Below are 14,628 nucleotides of genomic sequence, written 5' to 3'. Positions count from 1 at the left end.
GCTTTCAAAGAACCATTTGAAATTGTGAGATCAAAATATGTTCATGCTGAAGAGATACACGCCAATCTAACCACAGACACACACAAAAACTAATAATAAAAAGGAAACAGGGACCGACAGCTGCATAGCCCAACACTGGCACTCAATTCCAAAGTAGGTACAAGATCTCTAGCATGATTACTACAGGGCTCAGGAATCCCTGGCTTAAAATCAAACAGCTTCTTAACACATACGAGCACATAAAACCATTCTCCCCGCCTTCCAAAACTCCCACAACTTACCAAACTCGGCTCACTGTAATTTAACACAGTCTTTATGATATGGCAAATTGACACAGGCTCGTGCTGCCTGCTGAAATGATAAACCGCAAACAGAAGCATTAATTCGATGAGTCTGCCCTCAGCTGAGCAGTCCTGAGCCGTAATAAAACCAATGGACCTGCTCGATTTTTTAATTTGAGGCACAGACCTGTCTGAAACAGACTGGCCTGTGTTCTTGAGCATGTCTCAGGCAGCAAAGGCTACAGAGAGAGTAGGGGCTTTAAGTGAGTAATTCATACACCCAGTGTGACTCAAAGGAGGTAAACTGTGTGAGGACATCTTGTACACTATCAGAGTCCGACATCTCGGACAGCTTATTCACGTTAGGGGTGGCTACGTTGCAGAGTGCCGCATGTCACCTATATGGCTGCTACCACCTGGGGAAATAAGGCAAGGGAAATGTGTGGTTGACTGGTGATGCTTTCTCTTCAATCCATGTGCAATCGATACCAAGGAGGTAGGGAATGATCGTGGGAGAACAAAGAAGTTATATGATATTTTCCCCTTTCCTTGACAATAGCACTGTGCAGAAATTTATCTATGCAAGCACACTATAGAATTGAGACGACTGAAGCCTTGCAACAATTTCCCCGCCGCTGATGAATGCTGTTGTTGGGCGCCGCGGACTTGGATTTGATTCCTAACAAGCCTACATACAACAGCACGAGAACTGCCCAGGCCTGCGCCACACTCACAGTGTTTAGACCCGTCTTTGCAGTCACTGTGTCAACCCATCTTTTCTTGACGGTCTTCTCTTTTGTGCTGACCTTCTACTTTACCAAGCATGATCATCTTCTCCAGGGACTCCTGCTAATATGCCTGAAGTATGTGAGATGGTCACCGCCCTCATGTCTAAAGATCAGCTGGACTTCTTCCAGACAAATTTGATTGTACTAGCCCCCACATACTCAATATTCTCCCTTTTTCTTTGGCATGCCTTAATTCACTGTCCAGCTTTCACATGCAAATGAGGTGACTAACAATACCAAGGCTTGGGTCCGGCACACCTAAGTCTTCAAAGTGACATCTTGGCTTTTGAACACTTTAAAAGGTCTCTTGCAGCAGATCTGTCCCAGTGCGGTGCATCCTTTGATTTCTTGACTGCTGCTTCATATTCTCTAGTGAATAGTGGTTAATAACTTCACACATGTCTTTTGGTCTCTTAACAAGAATATGGCACCTTCTAAATCATTACTGCTCTGTCATCTTAGTTCATTGCCAAAGCAAGGAGCTTTAGAACACCTGTCAACTAACACGCGGCTTGTGAAACAGAAACATACACAAAATTACATTTATACAAAAACTTCACATATGTAGAAAATAAAATGATTTGGGGTTAACAGAGTCACTCATTCTGGTGAGAGCTGGAGAAAAAAAATGTATTTCCAAGACTCAGATTATGTGATTCAAGTCCAAGTCCTGAAGCCGACTCTGCCCCAGTGGTGATCAGTGGCGCTGACACAAAGTCAGTGTGAAAGGATTTATATTCTCGTCCTTAGCCACAGTCCCAATCGTTGCAGTAATTCAATGGGCAGGCAAGTATAGAGGCAAACATTCTGTCCCTGCCGTCTAAAATAATAGTGCCTGCAGTAAAATGCGTGTGCTATCTTTTTCCTCCCTCCAAGCACCGTGGTGATTCTTATAAACTCAAGATAGACCTAACTATCAAGATTCTCTTTAAAAATGCATCACCTCCACCCCTCCCTATTTACAAGCACCTAAACTCTGAGGCAAGTGTAATCTTGGTGTTAAAGTAACTGAGCAAGCAGCCATTTACTCTGCGGGACACAGGGCCAGGCAGTGGACGGAATCCGGACCACAGGAACAGAAAGCTTAATCCCTGACAAACTGAACAGAAGTGGAGATTGGAAAATAGAGGAACCACTGGCAGTAACAGCCTTTTTTTTTTTTTGGCTTTAGAGTTAAGAAAGAGAACAATTTTCTAAAGTATTCATTCTAATTTATACAAATGCATTCCAAAATCCAGTAATATAAAAGCCAATAGCTCAATATATACGTGAAAAAAGTTACTAACTTGGATTGAGACTAAGGAGAGTTCACTGTCCTTAATAAAATAAATTCCAGAACTTTGAAGACTCCAAGCATTGACCAAAGAGTGTGAAAAAGTAGGAAGGTCAGGCCAAAGTCCAAGAACTATCTCCTATCCCTGCTAACATTGCTCCTTTGGTTTCACGGCAGTGTTTATTCTTTAACAAAGACTTATGTATTAGCATGGGCCCACCATTCAAAACCTTGACCAAATGGCAAAGGATATAAACTCAAGTACACCTAAAATCATCTCCTCAATGGAGCTTTCTTCTAAGTTCACAGCTTCCAACCCATTTGACAGGAGATTTCAGGCAGCTCCTGACCTAGTCAATCTCTTCCCAGCTGTCTTGTGTCCTCCTAAACCTATACATTTTAATGTCCCAAACCCAAAAGGGCACACACCGAGCTAGACCGCCAAGAGACTTGGAAGTCCTGGTTACCAACTCATGCTGACGCTATAGAACAGGCAGTAAATCCTCATGGGAGTAGAAAGGCTCATGTTTCTTCTGCAAAGCAGCTGGTGGTTTCAAACTGCTGCCCCTGCAGCTAGCAGTCCCACACATAACCACTATACCACCAGGGGTCTTCAATTTTTAGAAAGGGCACAGAAAAATGGCTAAGCAAATATAGATGTTCTTTAGCACACGTTCACAAATATAAATAATCTGCAGTTCGGATTCCACTGGACTATAAATAGCTGTTTCCATAGTATTTATTTAAGGGTGTATGAAAAGAATCTCAGTTCTAAAATAACTATTAATTTGTACTCTAAAGAATTCCAACTCATTCCATTGAAATTGCCATACGTTATGAATGAGCAGAATATGAATTAAGAAAGCTGCATCATATGTGTGGTCAGTTCAGAAGAACTTAGGAAAATTTAGAACCCAAGCATGCCTGAAATATCATAATAAAAGTAAATAAAAATTTCACTGACATAATTTCAAAAGGTAAACTTTGAAAATGAGGGATCTGTGATCACTGAAAGAATATATTACTTTCTCTTTTTAACATCTAATATAACTGCCAACATATATAGGTTAAACCTTCCTTTTAGCCTTAAAAAACACTCCCTTAGGATAGTAAAAGAAAAACGTAAAAAAAAAAAACCCAAGTTGTTAGTAGGTCAGCTGAAGTTAAAAGTAGTTTTAATGGTGGCTATTAAAATTCTCAAGATAGAATTAGAACTCTTCCCTCCTCCCACTCACACAGTTTCCACGGGCCTAGTCCGGCCAGAAAAATTCTTCACACTGCCATGTTTGAGGTGTCAAGTATACATACAGTTTTAATGCTAAAGTCTGGCTATGGGATGGTTCCCTTCAAAACAAGATGGCAGACGGCCCCACCACGAGACATGATATCCCTCACTGACCCATAGAGCTAAGGGGAACACCACAAGAGACACAGTGGGGGGAATTGCACCCAATCTGACCCCACCACACTGAGGTGAAACACTAAGGGTGTGCAACAGAACAGAAGGGGAACAGAGCATCAAAGTCCCCAGGGAATACCAAAAATAGAGCATGGGGCCAGGGTGTGGCACCCCATCAGACTCCACCTGAAAACACTTCTAAAGGCCAACAAACAATCCTAGCTTTTCTTATTTTGTCCTTGGTTTGTTTGGTTGCTTTGTTTTGTTGTCTTGTTTTTTGTGCATATTATTATCTCTGCAGGTCTATCTAGAAAAGATAATCAATCTGGAGGAGAAAACAACAGGACCGACAGTTCCGGGGGGGACATGGGAGAGGGGGAGGCCGGGGAAAGGAAGTGGGTGTTAACAACCACAGGGACAGAGAACAAGTGATCCAAAATCGATGGTGAGGAGGGCTGGGGGGCCCGAGAGGGCTTGATCAAGGGCAATTTTACCAAGAGGAATTACTGAAACCCAAATGAAGGCCAAACATGATAGTGGGACAAGAGGAAAGCAAAAGGAAATAAAGGAAGGAACTGGGAGGCAAAGGAAATTTATAGAGGTCTAAATACAGGCAATACAGGCATGTACACAGGGAAATAGATCTATTAAACTGGCATTCCATGATGCTCACCTTTCCGACATGATCGCTGAAGACAAAGCAGGTACATAAGCAAATGTGGTGAAGAAAGCTCATGGTGCCCAGCTATCAAAAGATATAGCGCCTGGGGTCTTAAAGGCTTGAAGATAAACAAGTGGCCACCTAGCTGAGAAGCAACAGAGTCCACCTGGAAGAAGCACACCAGCCTGTGTGGTCACGTGGTGTCGATAGGATCAGGTATCAGGCATCAAAGAACAAAAAATCAAATCATTGTGAATGAGGGCAAGTGCAGAGTGGAAACCCAAAGCCCATCTGTAGGCAACTGGACATCCTCTTACAGAAGGGTCATGGGGAGGAGATGAGCCAGTCAGGGTACAGTATAGCACCGATGAAATATAAAACTTTCCTCTAGTTCTTTAATGCTTCCGCCCCTCCCCCCACTATCATGATCCCGATTCTACCTTATAAATCCAGCCAGACCAGAGGATGTACACTGGTACAGATCAGAGTTTGAAACACAGGGAATCCAGGACTGATAAACCCCTCAGACCAATAATGAGAGTAGAGATACCAGGAAGGTAAGGAGAAGGTGGGAGAGAAAGGGGAACCAGTCACCCAGTGATGAACATATAACTCCCTCCCTGGGAGACAGACAAGAGGAAAGTGGGTGAAGGGAGACATCAGACAGTGCAAGACCTGAAAAAAAATTATAAAGTATCCAGGGTTAGTGAGGGAGGGGAGGGGAGAGAGAGGAAAAAATGAGGAGGTGATACCAAGAGTTCAAGTAGAAAGAAAATGTTTTCAGAATGATGATGGCAACCAATGTACAAATGTGCTTGGCACAATGGATGGGTGTATGGATTGTGATTAAGAGTTGTACAAGCCCCCAATGAAATGATTTTTAAAAATGAAGATGGCAGAGTTGAAGTAAAAGAAAAAGCAGCTCCTGGCCTTTGTCGCCTGAGGGTCCCAGGTATCATTCTCTTCGAAGGTATAGACCCTCTTCCAAATGCTGCACAGACCTTCACGCTACTAGAGGGAGATGACATTCCAATCTAGGAACATGCTCAATTTCAAAGCCCATCGTTTTTATTTCCCTACAAGATTGTTTCCTGTCCCACCACCTTTAGAATAATTTCTCATTTTCACATGGCAGGCAGGCTACCAGAATGACTACATTATACATAATAGGCTTTTAGACAAGAAGTCATGTCATGCTGGGGCTTACGCATTGGGCTACCAACATTGCGATTGGCGGTGGAAGTCCGCCAACTACTCCAGGGAGAAAGATGAGGCTGTCTGCTCCTGTACAGATTTACAGTCTTGGAACCCTGTGGAGCAGTCCTACTACATCTTAGTACAGTTGCTATGAGTTGGAATCAACCAGGCAGCAGTGACTGAGAACTTTAAGATACACTGTAAAGAGCCAGAGAGTAAATATTTTAGGCTTCTCAAGTCAAACACTGGACACCATCTCAAATATGCTTTTGTAGCATGAATACAGTTACAAGTAAATGAATTTGGCTGTGCTCCAACCAAACTTTACTTACCAAAATACGTAGTAGGCAGGAGTTAGCTCATGAAATTTGCCAAGCCCAGGACAGAGCAGCAAATTCAATGACTCCAAAAGGAAGTAAAGAGACATTAGATCCATAACTTCTAAACAATTAGATCCATTGCCACTGAGTTGATTCCAATGCATAGCCATCCGATAGGACTGAGTACAGCTTCCCCATCGCATTTCTTGGGCTATAAATCTTTTTTTAATTAAATACTTTTACATCTCTTATCACAATCCACACTATCATCCATTGTGTCAAGCACATTTGTACACATGCGTCCATCATCATTTTTAAAGAATTTTATTTCTACTTGGGCCCTTAATATCAGCTCGTTTTCCCCTTCCCTACCCCACCCGTTCTCCCTCATGAACCCTTGATAGATTATTATTTTCATATCTTAGATCGTCTTCTGTCACCCTTCACCCACTTTTCTGTTGTTTGTCCCCCAAGGAGGGGGTTATATTTTGATCCTTGTGATCAATTTCCCCTTTCTCAACCAGTGGTGAGAGTGGTTGAATGAAATGAAGGATGTTTTTAAAGGTAAAAGTAATTTTGATATATTTAGTGGAATACATTTCCTGTCGGGTTTCTGAGGGATGAAGACTTTTTCTTCAGATGCACCAGTACACAAGTCCCCACCAAATGACACATATGCTAACAAGTGGGCTAGCTGCTCCCTACTAAATCCCAAGGGTGGAAAATATAAGTGGATACTATATGTTCCACCAGTCATGTGACTGCTATTAATATTATGCTAACGACTGGAGATCAGGGCGGTGTGGGATGCCATTAAGGATAACATATATGAAAAAGCAAAACTAGGTCAATAAAAAGGAACTGAAAGACTAAAATTCATGTTAAAACACAGCCTAAAGCAAGGCCTTGAATGTACAGTACCTAATGTGAAATAAACAATGAAGTAAAAGACCTGAACAGAAGACCAAATAATATAATGAAATGGACAAAGACCTAGAGTTAGAAAACTAAAAAGGAGGCCCACATTTGGCATTAGTCAAGCTAAAAGTTGAAGAAAATATTACAACCTAAGTTGTACTATTTAAGGATTCTGTGGGCAAAATAGCAAATGATGCAAAAGACAGAAGGAATGCACGGCGTCACTTTTCCAAAAAGGACTGACCATCAATCATCATTCAAGCATTCCAGGTGATAGATCACAAAACAGAAATACTAAAGAAAACCCAAGAGACACTGAAGGCACTGGAGAAAAATGAGGCTCCAGGGATTGACAGACTACCAATCGAGCTGTTTCAACAAACAGATGCAGTGCTGGAAGCACTCACTCATCTTTGCTGAGAAATTCTAAAGACCTCGGCTAGAAGACCTACCAAAGGAAGATGAGCCAAGAGAATACAAAAATGATTGAACAAAATCATTAGGATCACACACAAGCAGTATATTGCTGAATTCAAATATGGTTCCAGCCATGTAACAGCAGACAACTGCTAGAAATTCAGTGAGGACATGGAATGAGAGGTCTCACTGCTGTCGGGCAGAGCTTGACTGAAAGCAGAGAATATCAGAAAGATGGCTACCTCTACTTAACCGTAACCTCTACTAAGTGCACAGATTTCAGCTCTACGACAAATGAAAGCCAGGCAATCTACCACTGGTGGGCAAACCAGGCTGGCAAGCACTCGTTTCAGCCAACACAATGTAAAAGTCAGAACACACGGGCTGCCAAGTATTAGCACAGAACGTGAACTTGGAACTACAATGAGAATTCCTGACCAAGAATCAGTTTCAAAGGCAGACAGACTATAGAGACAAAAGAGCACTGATGTCACTAAGCCCAGCTTATTCCACGAGGACCGAGAGTGCCATTACACTAAGAATTGGGCAATGAGCACACTGAAAAGTCTTAGGACAACTTTGAAACACCTCCGTAGAAAAAGCAAATTCATAAAATAATAAGCAAAATAATTTCCAGTGCACTTTCGGGTAGCCGCTCAGATACTGTGGCCGAGGGAGCCATCTTTTCTGGCAGCATGGCCGTAGACATGAACTTGGCTATTTGACATAAAAGTCACGCTTGCTATAATGCATTAAATGATTTTTCTACACCAATAGCAGTTATGATTTGAAAATCATCATTAAACAGTTAAGAAATTAGACTATTACAACCCTGTAAGCCAGTTTTAGCCTTTCTTTAATAGTTCCAAAATTAGTGAGAGTAGAATTTCGACAGCTTTAAGTCGGTGAATGGCCTTCATTATTGTTGACTGAATAAAACCCTTAATTGATTAATGATCGCAGGGCATATATCGCCATCTAGTGAACAATCACTTCAATTACCACACAAGTCAATCAACAACTGACAATGTTTCCTTCACGGCTTACAAATCTGCTCTCGAAAGGCCACTCAGAGCTGCAAGCTTGCTCGAATCCTTTTTCTGGTACTGCTGTACACACGCATTGAGAGCACATACAAACACGGGTGGTGTTTGGACAGATTCACTTTTGAGTATCTATACCTGAAGTTTTGACATTTCGTCTCTGAAAGCATTGACATCAGTTTTAACTACTTCACCCACTGCGCGAGGCCCCTGCTTAACCAGTAACCAATTTCTTTATTGCCACGCAATTAAAAATCCCTCAAGAGTTTAAAGTGGGAAGGAACACACCTGGGAAAATATAATATTGATGCCCATTTGACACAACTTTTAGTATTATTACTGTAAACCTGTTTTTAAAGGGACAATTAGTAATTAACTCGGAGGACTTTCAGTCATAATACATTTGATTACAGAAACCAATGGGTCGTCAGAGCCGGGCCTGCATCATTCCGATTTGATCGAGCATATGCAAAAAAAGCAGGGGCCAAGGGGCTTCAAAACCTCCCCAGACACTATTAATGGAGTCATATGTAACTGGTTTCTAAATCGTTTGCCACCACACGCTACTGGGTTTCTTACTTATTCATTTCCATTTGAGCCTTAATTTACCATGAAAAGACCATCAAAACAAACATAATACAGAATTATGTTGGGCATTCTACCTTATGACAAAAAAACAACAGTTTCACGGGGTACAAAGGGATTCCCAAAGCTCAGCAAACTGCCTCTCCATTTCCACCTGGCTCCTCGTCCCTCCTTTCAGCATCAAGAGACACTTGAAATCACAAATGTTTGGTATTTGGTATGACAAACACCGACAAACCCAAATAATCATCGCCATCCGTCTCACAATCGTTTTTCATTGAGGATCTAATTTCTGTTGGTGACTTTGGATCGCCTTCTACCACAAGTTCCAGAAGACAACTGTGTAATTAGTGTTGCTCATTAACCTCACAATCTTTCAAGGCCCACTTTCCACAGATGTTTTCATTGGTATTTATTTCCAGCAAGAGCAAAGGGAAACATCGAAGCCAAGAAGCCAGATCGCATGCTGTTATTTCTAGGTTTGTCTGAAATCCTTGGCTTTCCAGTGGGGAGGAGCAATGCTTTGGGAGAGCAAGGGCTTACTCCTGGCTTTCATTTATTAAAAATGTTATTGTTATTAAAAATGCTATTGTTATATTTTATCCAACAGAAAAAGAGAAACTGAGTTTAAACTCCCTATTAAAAATCCAGCTAAAAGAAATGATTACCCTTAAAATATAATGGATTAGGGGAGTGGGGGAGCTCATGGGACAAATTTTGGGCTTATCATTATCAACAGTGCCCTTTTAAGCTCGTGGATTTCTGAGCCCAGGCAGAAAATGTAACAACAGGGATTTCCCAACAGCAAGAGGCACTCTCCAAGGGAGTAAATTGTCAACTATTGCCTCGCGTGAGAAACTTAAGAGTAACCTTGATCCAATCTCAATAGTCAACCCACGTATTATCACCCAGTTGGGGCATACTGAGTGCATTTCCTAATACAAAAATAAGATGGTATTCTATCAGAAGCCACTGGATACACATACGGAAATAAATTTTAAATATTTTTGATGAAAACTTTGCCCAAGAAATGGAAACATCCTTCCCTCACTTTAACCCATAAAAAACACCCATAACGTCTCATATTAAAAGGCCTATGTTTTGGCATGAGTCGTGAAAAATATCGTCTGGGAAGAAGCTATGGACTACGTTCAAAGCGGAAGCACTGCTGAGAAAGACATCTGGAAACGGGGCAGGCCATGCTTACATAGTTTTCCAAACAACAAAAAGCTCATCAAGATGATGCAGATTCGCATTAAAAACAGCCGCTTGCTACACTTCACCTGAGTTTTAACTTTAAAGCGGGGTGTTATGGTCTTTACCCCACAGGATGGTTGTGGGGTTGCAACAAAATACTGCATTTGAAAGCTCTAGCATGTCACAGACCAAGTCTGTGGAGTACAGCTGCCAAGAGGAGTGACTGAGCATCCTGACACTCATGTTGTGCCAACTCGAGCTACACTGTGCGGCAGCAGCCACTAGCCGCACGTGTCTATTGAAATATGCATTCATAATTTTAAAAAACTCACTGCCAGTGAGTCATTGCCAACTCATAGTGACCCCATAGGACAGAGTGAACTGCTCCCGTGAGTTTCTGAGACTGTTAACTCCTTACGTAAGTAGAAAGCTCCATCGTTTACCTGAATTCAAAATAATGAAATAACATTAAAAACCTCAATTCCTGTGTTGAAGAAAGCTGATGGTTCCTGGCTATCAAAAGATATAGCGTCTGGGGTCTTAAAGGCTTGAAGGTAAACAAGTGGTCATCTAGCTCAGAAGCAACAAAGCCCACATGGAAGAAGCACACCAGCCTGTGTGATCACTAGCTGTTAAAGGGAGCAGGCATCATCAGAACAAAAAATCTTATCATTGTGAATGAGGGGGAGTGCGGAATGGAGACCCAAAGCCCATCTGTAGGCAACTGGACATCCCCTTACAGAAGGGTCGCAGGGAGGAGAGGAGCCAGTCAGGATACAGTATAGCACTGATGAAACATATAACTTTCCTCTTAATTATTTAATGCTTTCTCCCCTGCCACTATCATGATCCCAATACTACCTTACAAATCCAACTGGACCAGAGGATGGACACTGGTACAGATAGGAACTGGAAACTCAGGGAATCCAGGATGGATGATCTCTTCAGGACCAGTGCTGAGAGTGGCAATACCGGGGACGGGGGGAGGGTGTGGAGGGAAGGTGGGATGGAAAGGGGGAACCAATTACAAGGATCTACATGTGACCGCCTCCCTAGGGGGACAGGCAACAGAAAAGTGCATGAAGGGAGACAATTGGACAGTGTAAGATATGACAAAATAATTTACAAATTATGAAGGGTTCGTGAGGGGGGCGGGGAGGTAGGGGGAGAAATGAGGAGCTGATATCAAGGGCTCAAGTAGAAAGAAAATGTTTTGAGAATGATGATGGCAACAAAAGTACAAATGCTTCACAATGGATGGATGGATTGTGATAACAGTTGTATGAGCCCCCAATAGAAAGATTTAAAAAAACAAAAAAACCTTCAATTCCTCAACTGCACTCCCTGTATACAAAATGCTCCATAGCTCCATATGGCTTGAGGTGACTTTATGGGCTGGCCGACAGACCATTTTCCCTATTGCACAGAATCCCACTGGACAGCAATACTGTAACTCAGAAGCCAACTGTCCCCTGAAAAGAGCAGGATGGTACATATTTTAGTTTTGAAGGTCACACACATCTCCATCCTGACGACTCGATGTTTCCGTTCTCGTGTAAAAGCAACCACAGACAATATATACAAAAAATGAAGGTGGCTCTATTCCAATAAAACTCAATTTATAAAAACAGATGGCCAGGCACAATTTGACCCAGAGACCCTAGAAAACTAGGGTACCCCTGCTCTTGAGTACTAAGCCGAGGACCACCACCTTCTTTAAGATGGAGTAGTAGTGAATCCACTGACAGAAACAATAGTTCACTGGTATTCAACAGAATTCAGTATTTAACATAACTGGTTTTTATAAATTATGTAAAACACAGACACATAATACTAAAGCAAATGAAGCCAGTACTGTTTCTAACGTAACAATACCTGAAATGTGTAACTTCAGGCCTGACATTCTTAGAATCCTGGGCGTACACATCTAACTGCCTACTCTCGGGTCCCCGGTGGTGTTATGGGCTAGGCGTTGTGCTGCTAATCACAAGGTGGGCATTTCATACCCACAAGTCACTCCTTGGGAGAAAGATGAGGCTGTCTACTCCAGTCAAGATTTATAGTCTCAGAAGCCCTCTATAGAGTGGTTCTCAACCTGTGGGTAGCAACCCCTTTTCACAGGGGTCACCGGATTCATAACAGTAGCAACATGAGTTATGATGTCGCAACAAAAATAATTTCATGGTTGTGGGGGGTTACTACAACATGAGAAACTGTATTAAAGGGTTAGGGCATCAGGAAGGTTGAGAACCACTGCTCTATAGGGTCACTCTGAGTCAAAACCAACTCAATGGCAGCAGGTGGGTTAACTGCCTACTTAATAATGGCACCTTGAAAATCAATTACTTATCTCAAAGTTAACACATCCAAGACATAGCTCTTAATTCTTCAAGCCAATTTGCACTGCAGTTAGTGCTCCCACCAGCTAACCAGCTGTATGACAAAAGCAGAAGCCCCCACCGTGATTTCTTCCTTTCCTTCACTCTCCAAACCATCAGAGAAGCCTGTATATCTTTACAAGAACCACGTACACTAATAACCACCAGCCTGAGGCAGCACAGTTCAACACCTCAGCTCTGAACTACCCTAGGTCTCCTAACTGGCTAACCAGTCAATTCCTGCCCCCCTTCAACTCATTCTACACAGAAGCAGCGAATGCCCCGCTCTTCATGATTTAGCCCCTTCCCTGGCTTCTCACTGCTGAACTGCCTGACTACACTGACCTTCCTCCAGTGCGTCACATAACTGATTCCTGTGCATCACTCGTCTCATTTCCTCGGAGAAGCCTTCCCTGTCCAATCATTTAGATGAACCACGGAAACATACCGAAGCCCACCACCCGGTTTTCAATTATCCACTGAGCATTACTACTATCACACTCTCTTAGTTCGTTTCATTTACATCTTATTTAAAGGCTGCTTAACCAATACTCAGCCCCCACACAGAAAGTAAGTCTCCTAACCCCCCAAAAAAACAACCTCGCTGCTATCGTTGACTGTGACTCAGCAACACAGTAAGACAGAGTAGAACTGCTCTCTAAGGTTTCTGAGGCAGTCAATCTTTATGGGAGCAGACTACCTCATTTTTCTCTCTCGAAGCTGCTGGTGGTTTTAACCATTAACCCTGGAGTTAACCACCCAATGCTTACCCCACTGTGCCAACAGGGCACCCCATGATAATCAGCACCCTCTTATACTTAGCTGGACAGTATATCCCCAGTGCCCAGAACAATGCCGGGCATATAATAGGTGCTGAATAAACATGTACATACAGTGAATGAATGACTGATGAGTTAAATGCCTACTAGTCACAAACGTATTCCAACAGAGGGATAAGTGAAGCTGTAGACCAACATGGCTCTCTCACACTATCACAAAAATAGTCTGAAGCGCAGCTGTCCCTCAGTATCTGTAGGAGTTTGGTTCCAGAACCATGTGGATAGCAAAATCTGTGGAGGTTTCAGTCCCTTATATAAAATGGCATAGCATTTGCAGATAGCTTTTGTGCCTCTTCTAGTATACTTAGCCTTTCAGCGATGCCTGGTTATTTAATTGCCGCCCCTCTCCCCAGAATATGTTCGATCCACGGTTGGTTGACCCACAGATCCAAAGGATCAACGGCATTCTTGTTTTCAAAGCTGTGACTGTTAGGACATTTACCTCCCTTCCTTTGTATGTCACCAAAGCAGCCAATGGTTTGGCGTAGAATCTGCTGTAGGAAAATCCCAGGCAGCCGTACATGCTGTTCGCCGTGAGCTTCAGAGCCTTCTGTCGAATGTCATACTGCAGGTTGTACAAGGACAAAAGAACAACAACAATAGTTGCAGACAGTATAGTCTTGCTAGATTTTGAATGAGAGGGAGAAACCCTCAACGACCCTTAAAGAAAGAATTCCTAACACACTCCAGCCACCTCCGCAGATCCAGGATAGCAAGTAAACAGTCTCCAAAGCTCCCAGGATTCAGTGGGCTCTTGCTCAGATACAGCTGTGCAGACACAGCTGCCTTTTGCTCGAAGGCATCCTGCTGTTCTTTAATGGTGACCTACCCAAACTCTAACTTGATGCATGCATTGATTTTCCCACAGCATCAAATAATGCAATCCTAAAAACTCAGACGGCCACTCTGATTTCTCTTAAGGAAAAGATGTACCTGAAGAGCAAGGTCTGGGTTTAAATCTTGAAGTTTCATTAGTTGTTTGACTTGTTTGCGCCGTTCTACCAGTTTCCGGATCTCTCGGGGCAAAATGCCCATTTCTAAGTTGGCATCAGGCAACTCAGGGATCTGTTCTTGTTCACCATCCTGAAGAACATACAAAGAGGCAAATCAAATTTTTGCTAACTAAATTTCTAAACTAATGCTCAGTGGGCACCTTTATCACGGTCATACCTTGAACAGCTCCTGCTGTGGTTGGGTATCACTGAGTTGATTCTGCCTCACAGTGATTCAATAGCACAAAGAAGAACTACCTTCATCAAGTTACCTAGCCTGTGGTCGTAATGGGAGCAGAAGCTAGGTCTTTTCTCCTGGGGAGCCACTTGTAGGTTCGAA

General features: G+C 42.6%; 1 protein-coding gene across 2 annotated transcripts in view; it reads right to left on the bottom strand.

Annotated features, from left to right (window-relative positions):
• The window catches only part of POLA1 (DNA polymerase alpha 1, catalytic subunit), a 326,365-nt gene that overhangs the window by 249,522 nt on the left and 62,215 nt on the right, over window positions 1–14,628 (bottom strand). For both annotated transcript variants that reach the window (XM_075538739.1, XM_075538740.1), the window contains exons 25-26: window positions 14,230–14,379; window positions 13,739–13,861 (exon numbers count right to left, since the gene is read on the bottom strand). In XM_075538739.1, coding sequence (XP_075394854.1) covers window positions 13,739–13,861; window positions 14,230–14,379 — 273 coding nt within the window. The remainder of the gene's footprint in view (window positions 1–13,738; window positions 13,862–14,229; window positions 14,380–14,628) is intronic.

The sequence above is a fragment of the Tenrec ecaudatus genome, chromosome X (genome assembly GCF_050624435.1).
Source record: "Tenrec ecaudatus isolate mTenEca1 chromosome X, mTenEca1.hap1, whole genome shotgun sequence".
Classification (NCBI taxonomy): domain Eukaryota; kingdom Metazoa; phylum Chordata; class Mammalia; order Afrosoricida; family Tenrecidae; genus Tenrec; species Tenrec ecaudatus.
The sequence above is the reverse complement of the archived record's forward strand: the minus strand, read 5'-3'. Positions and strand labels throughout refer to the sequence as shown.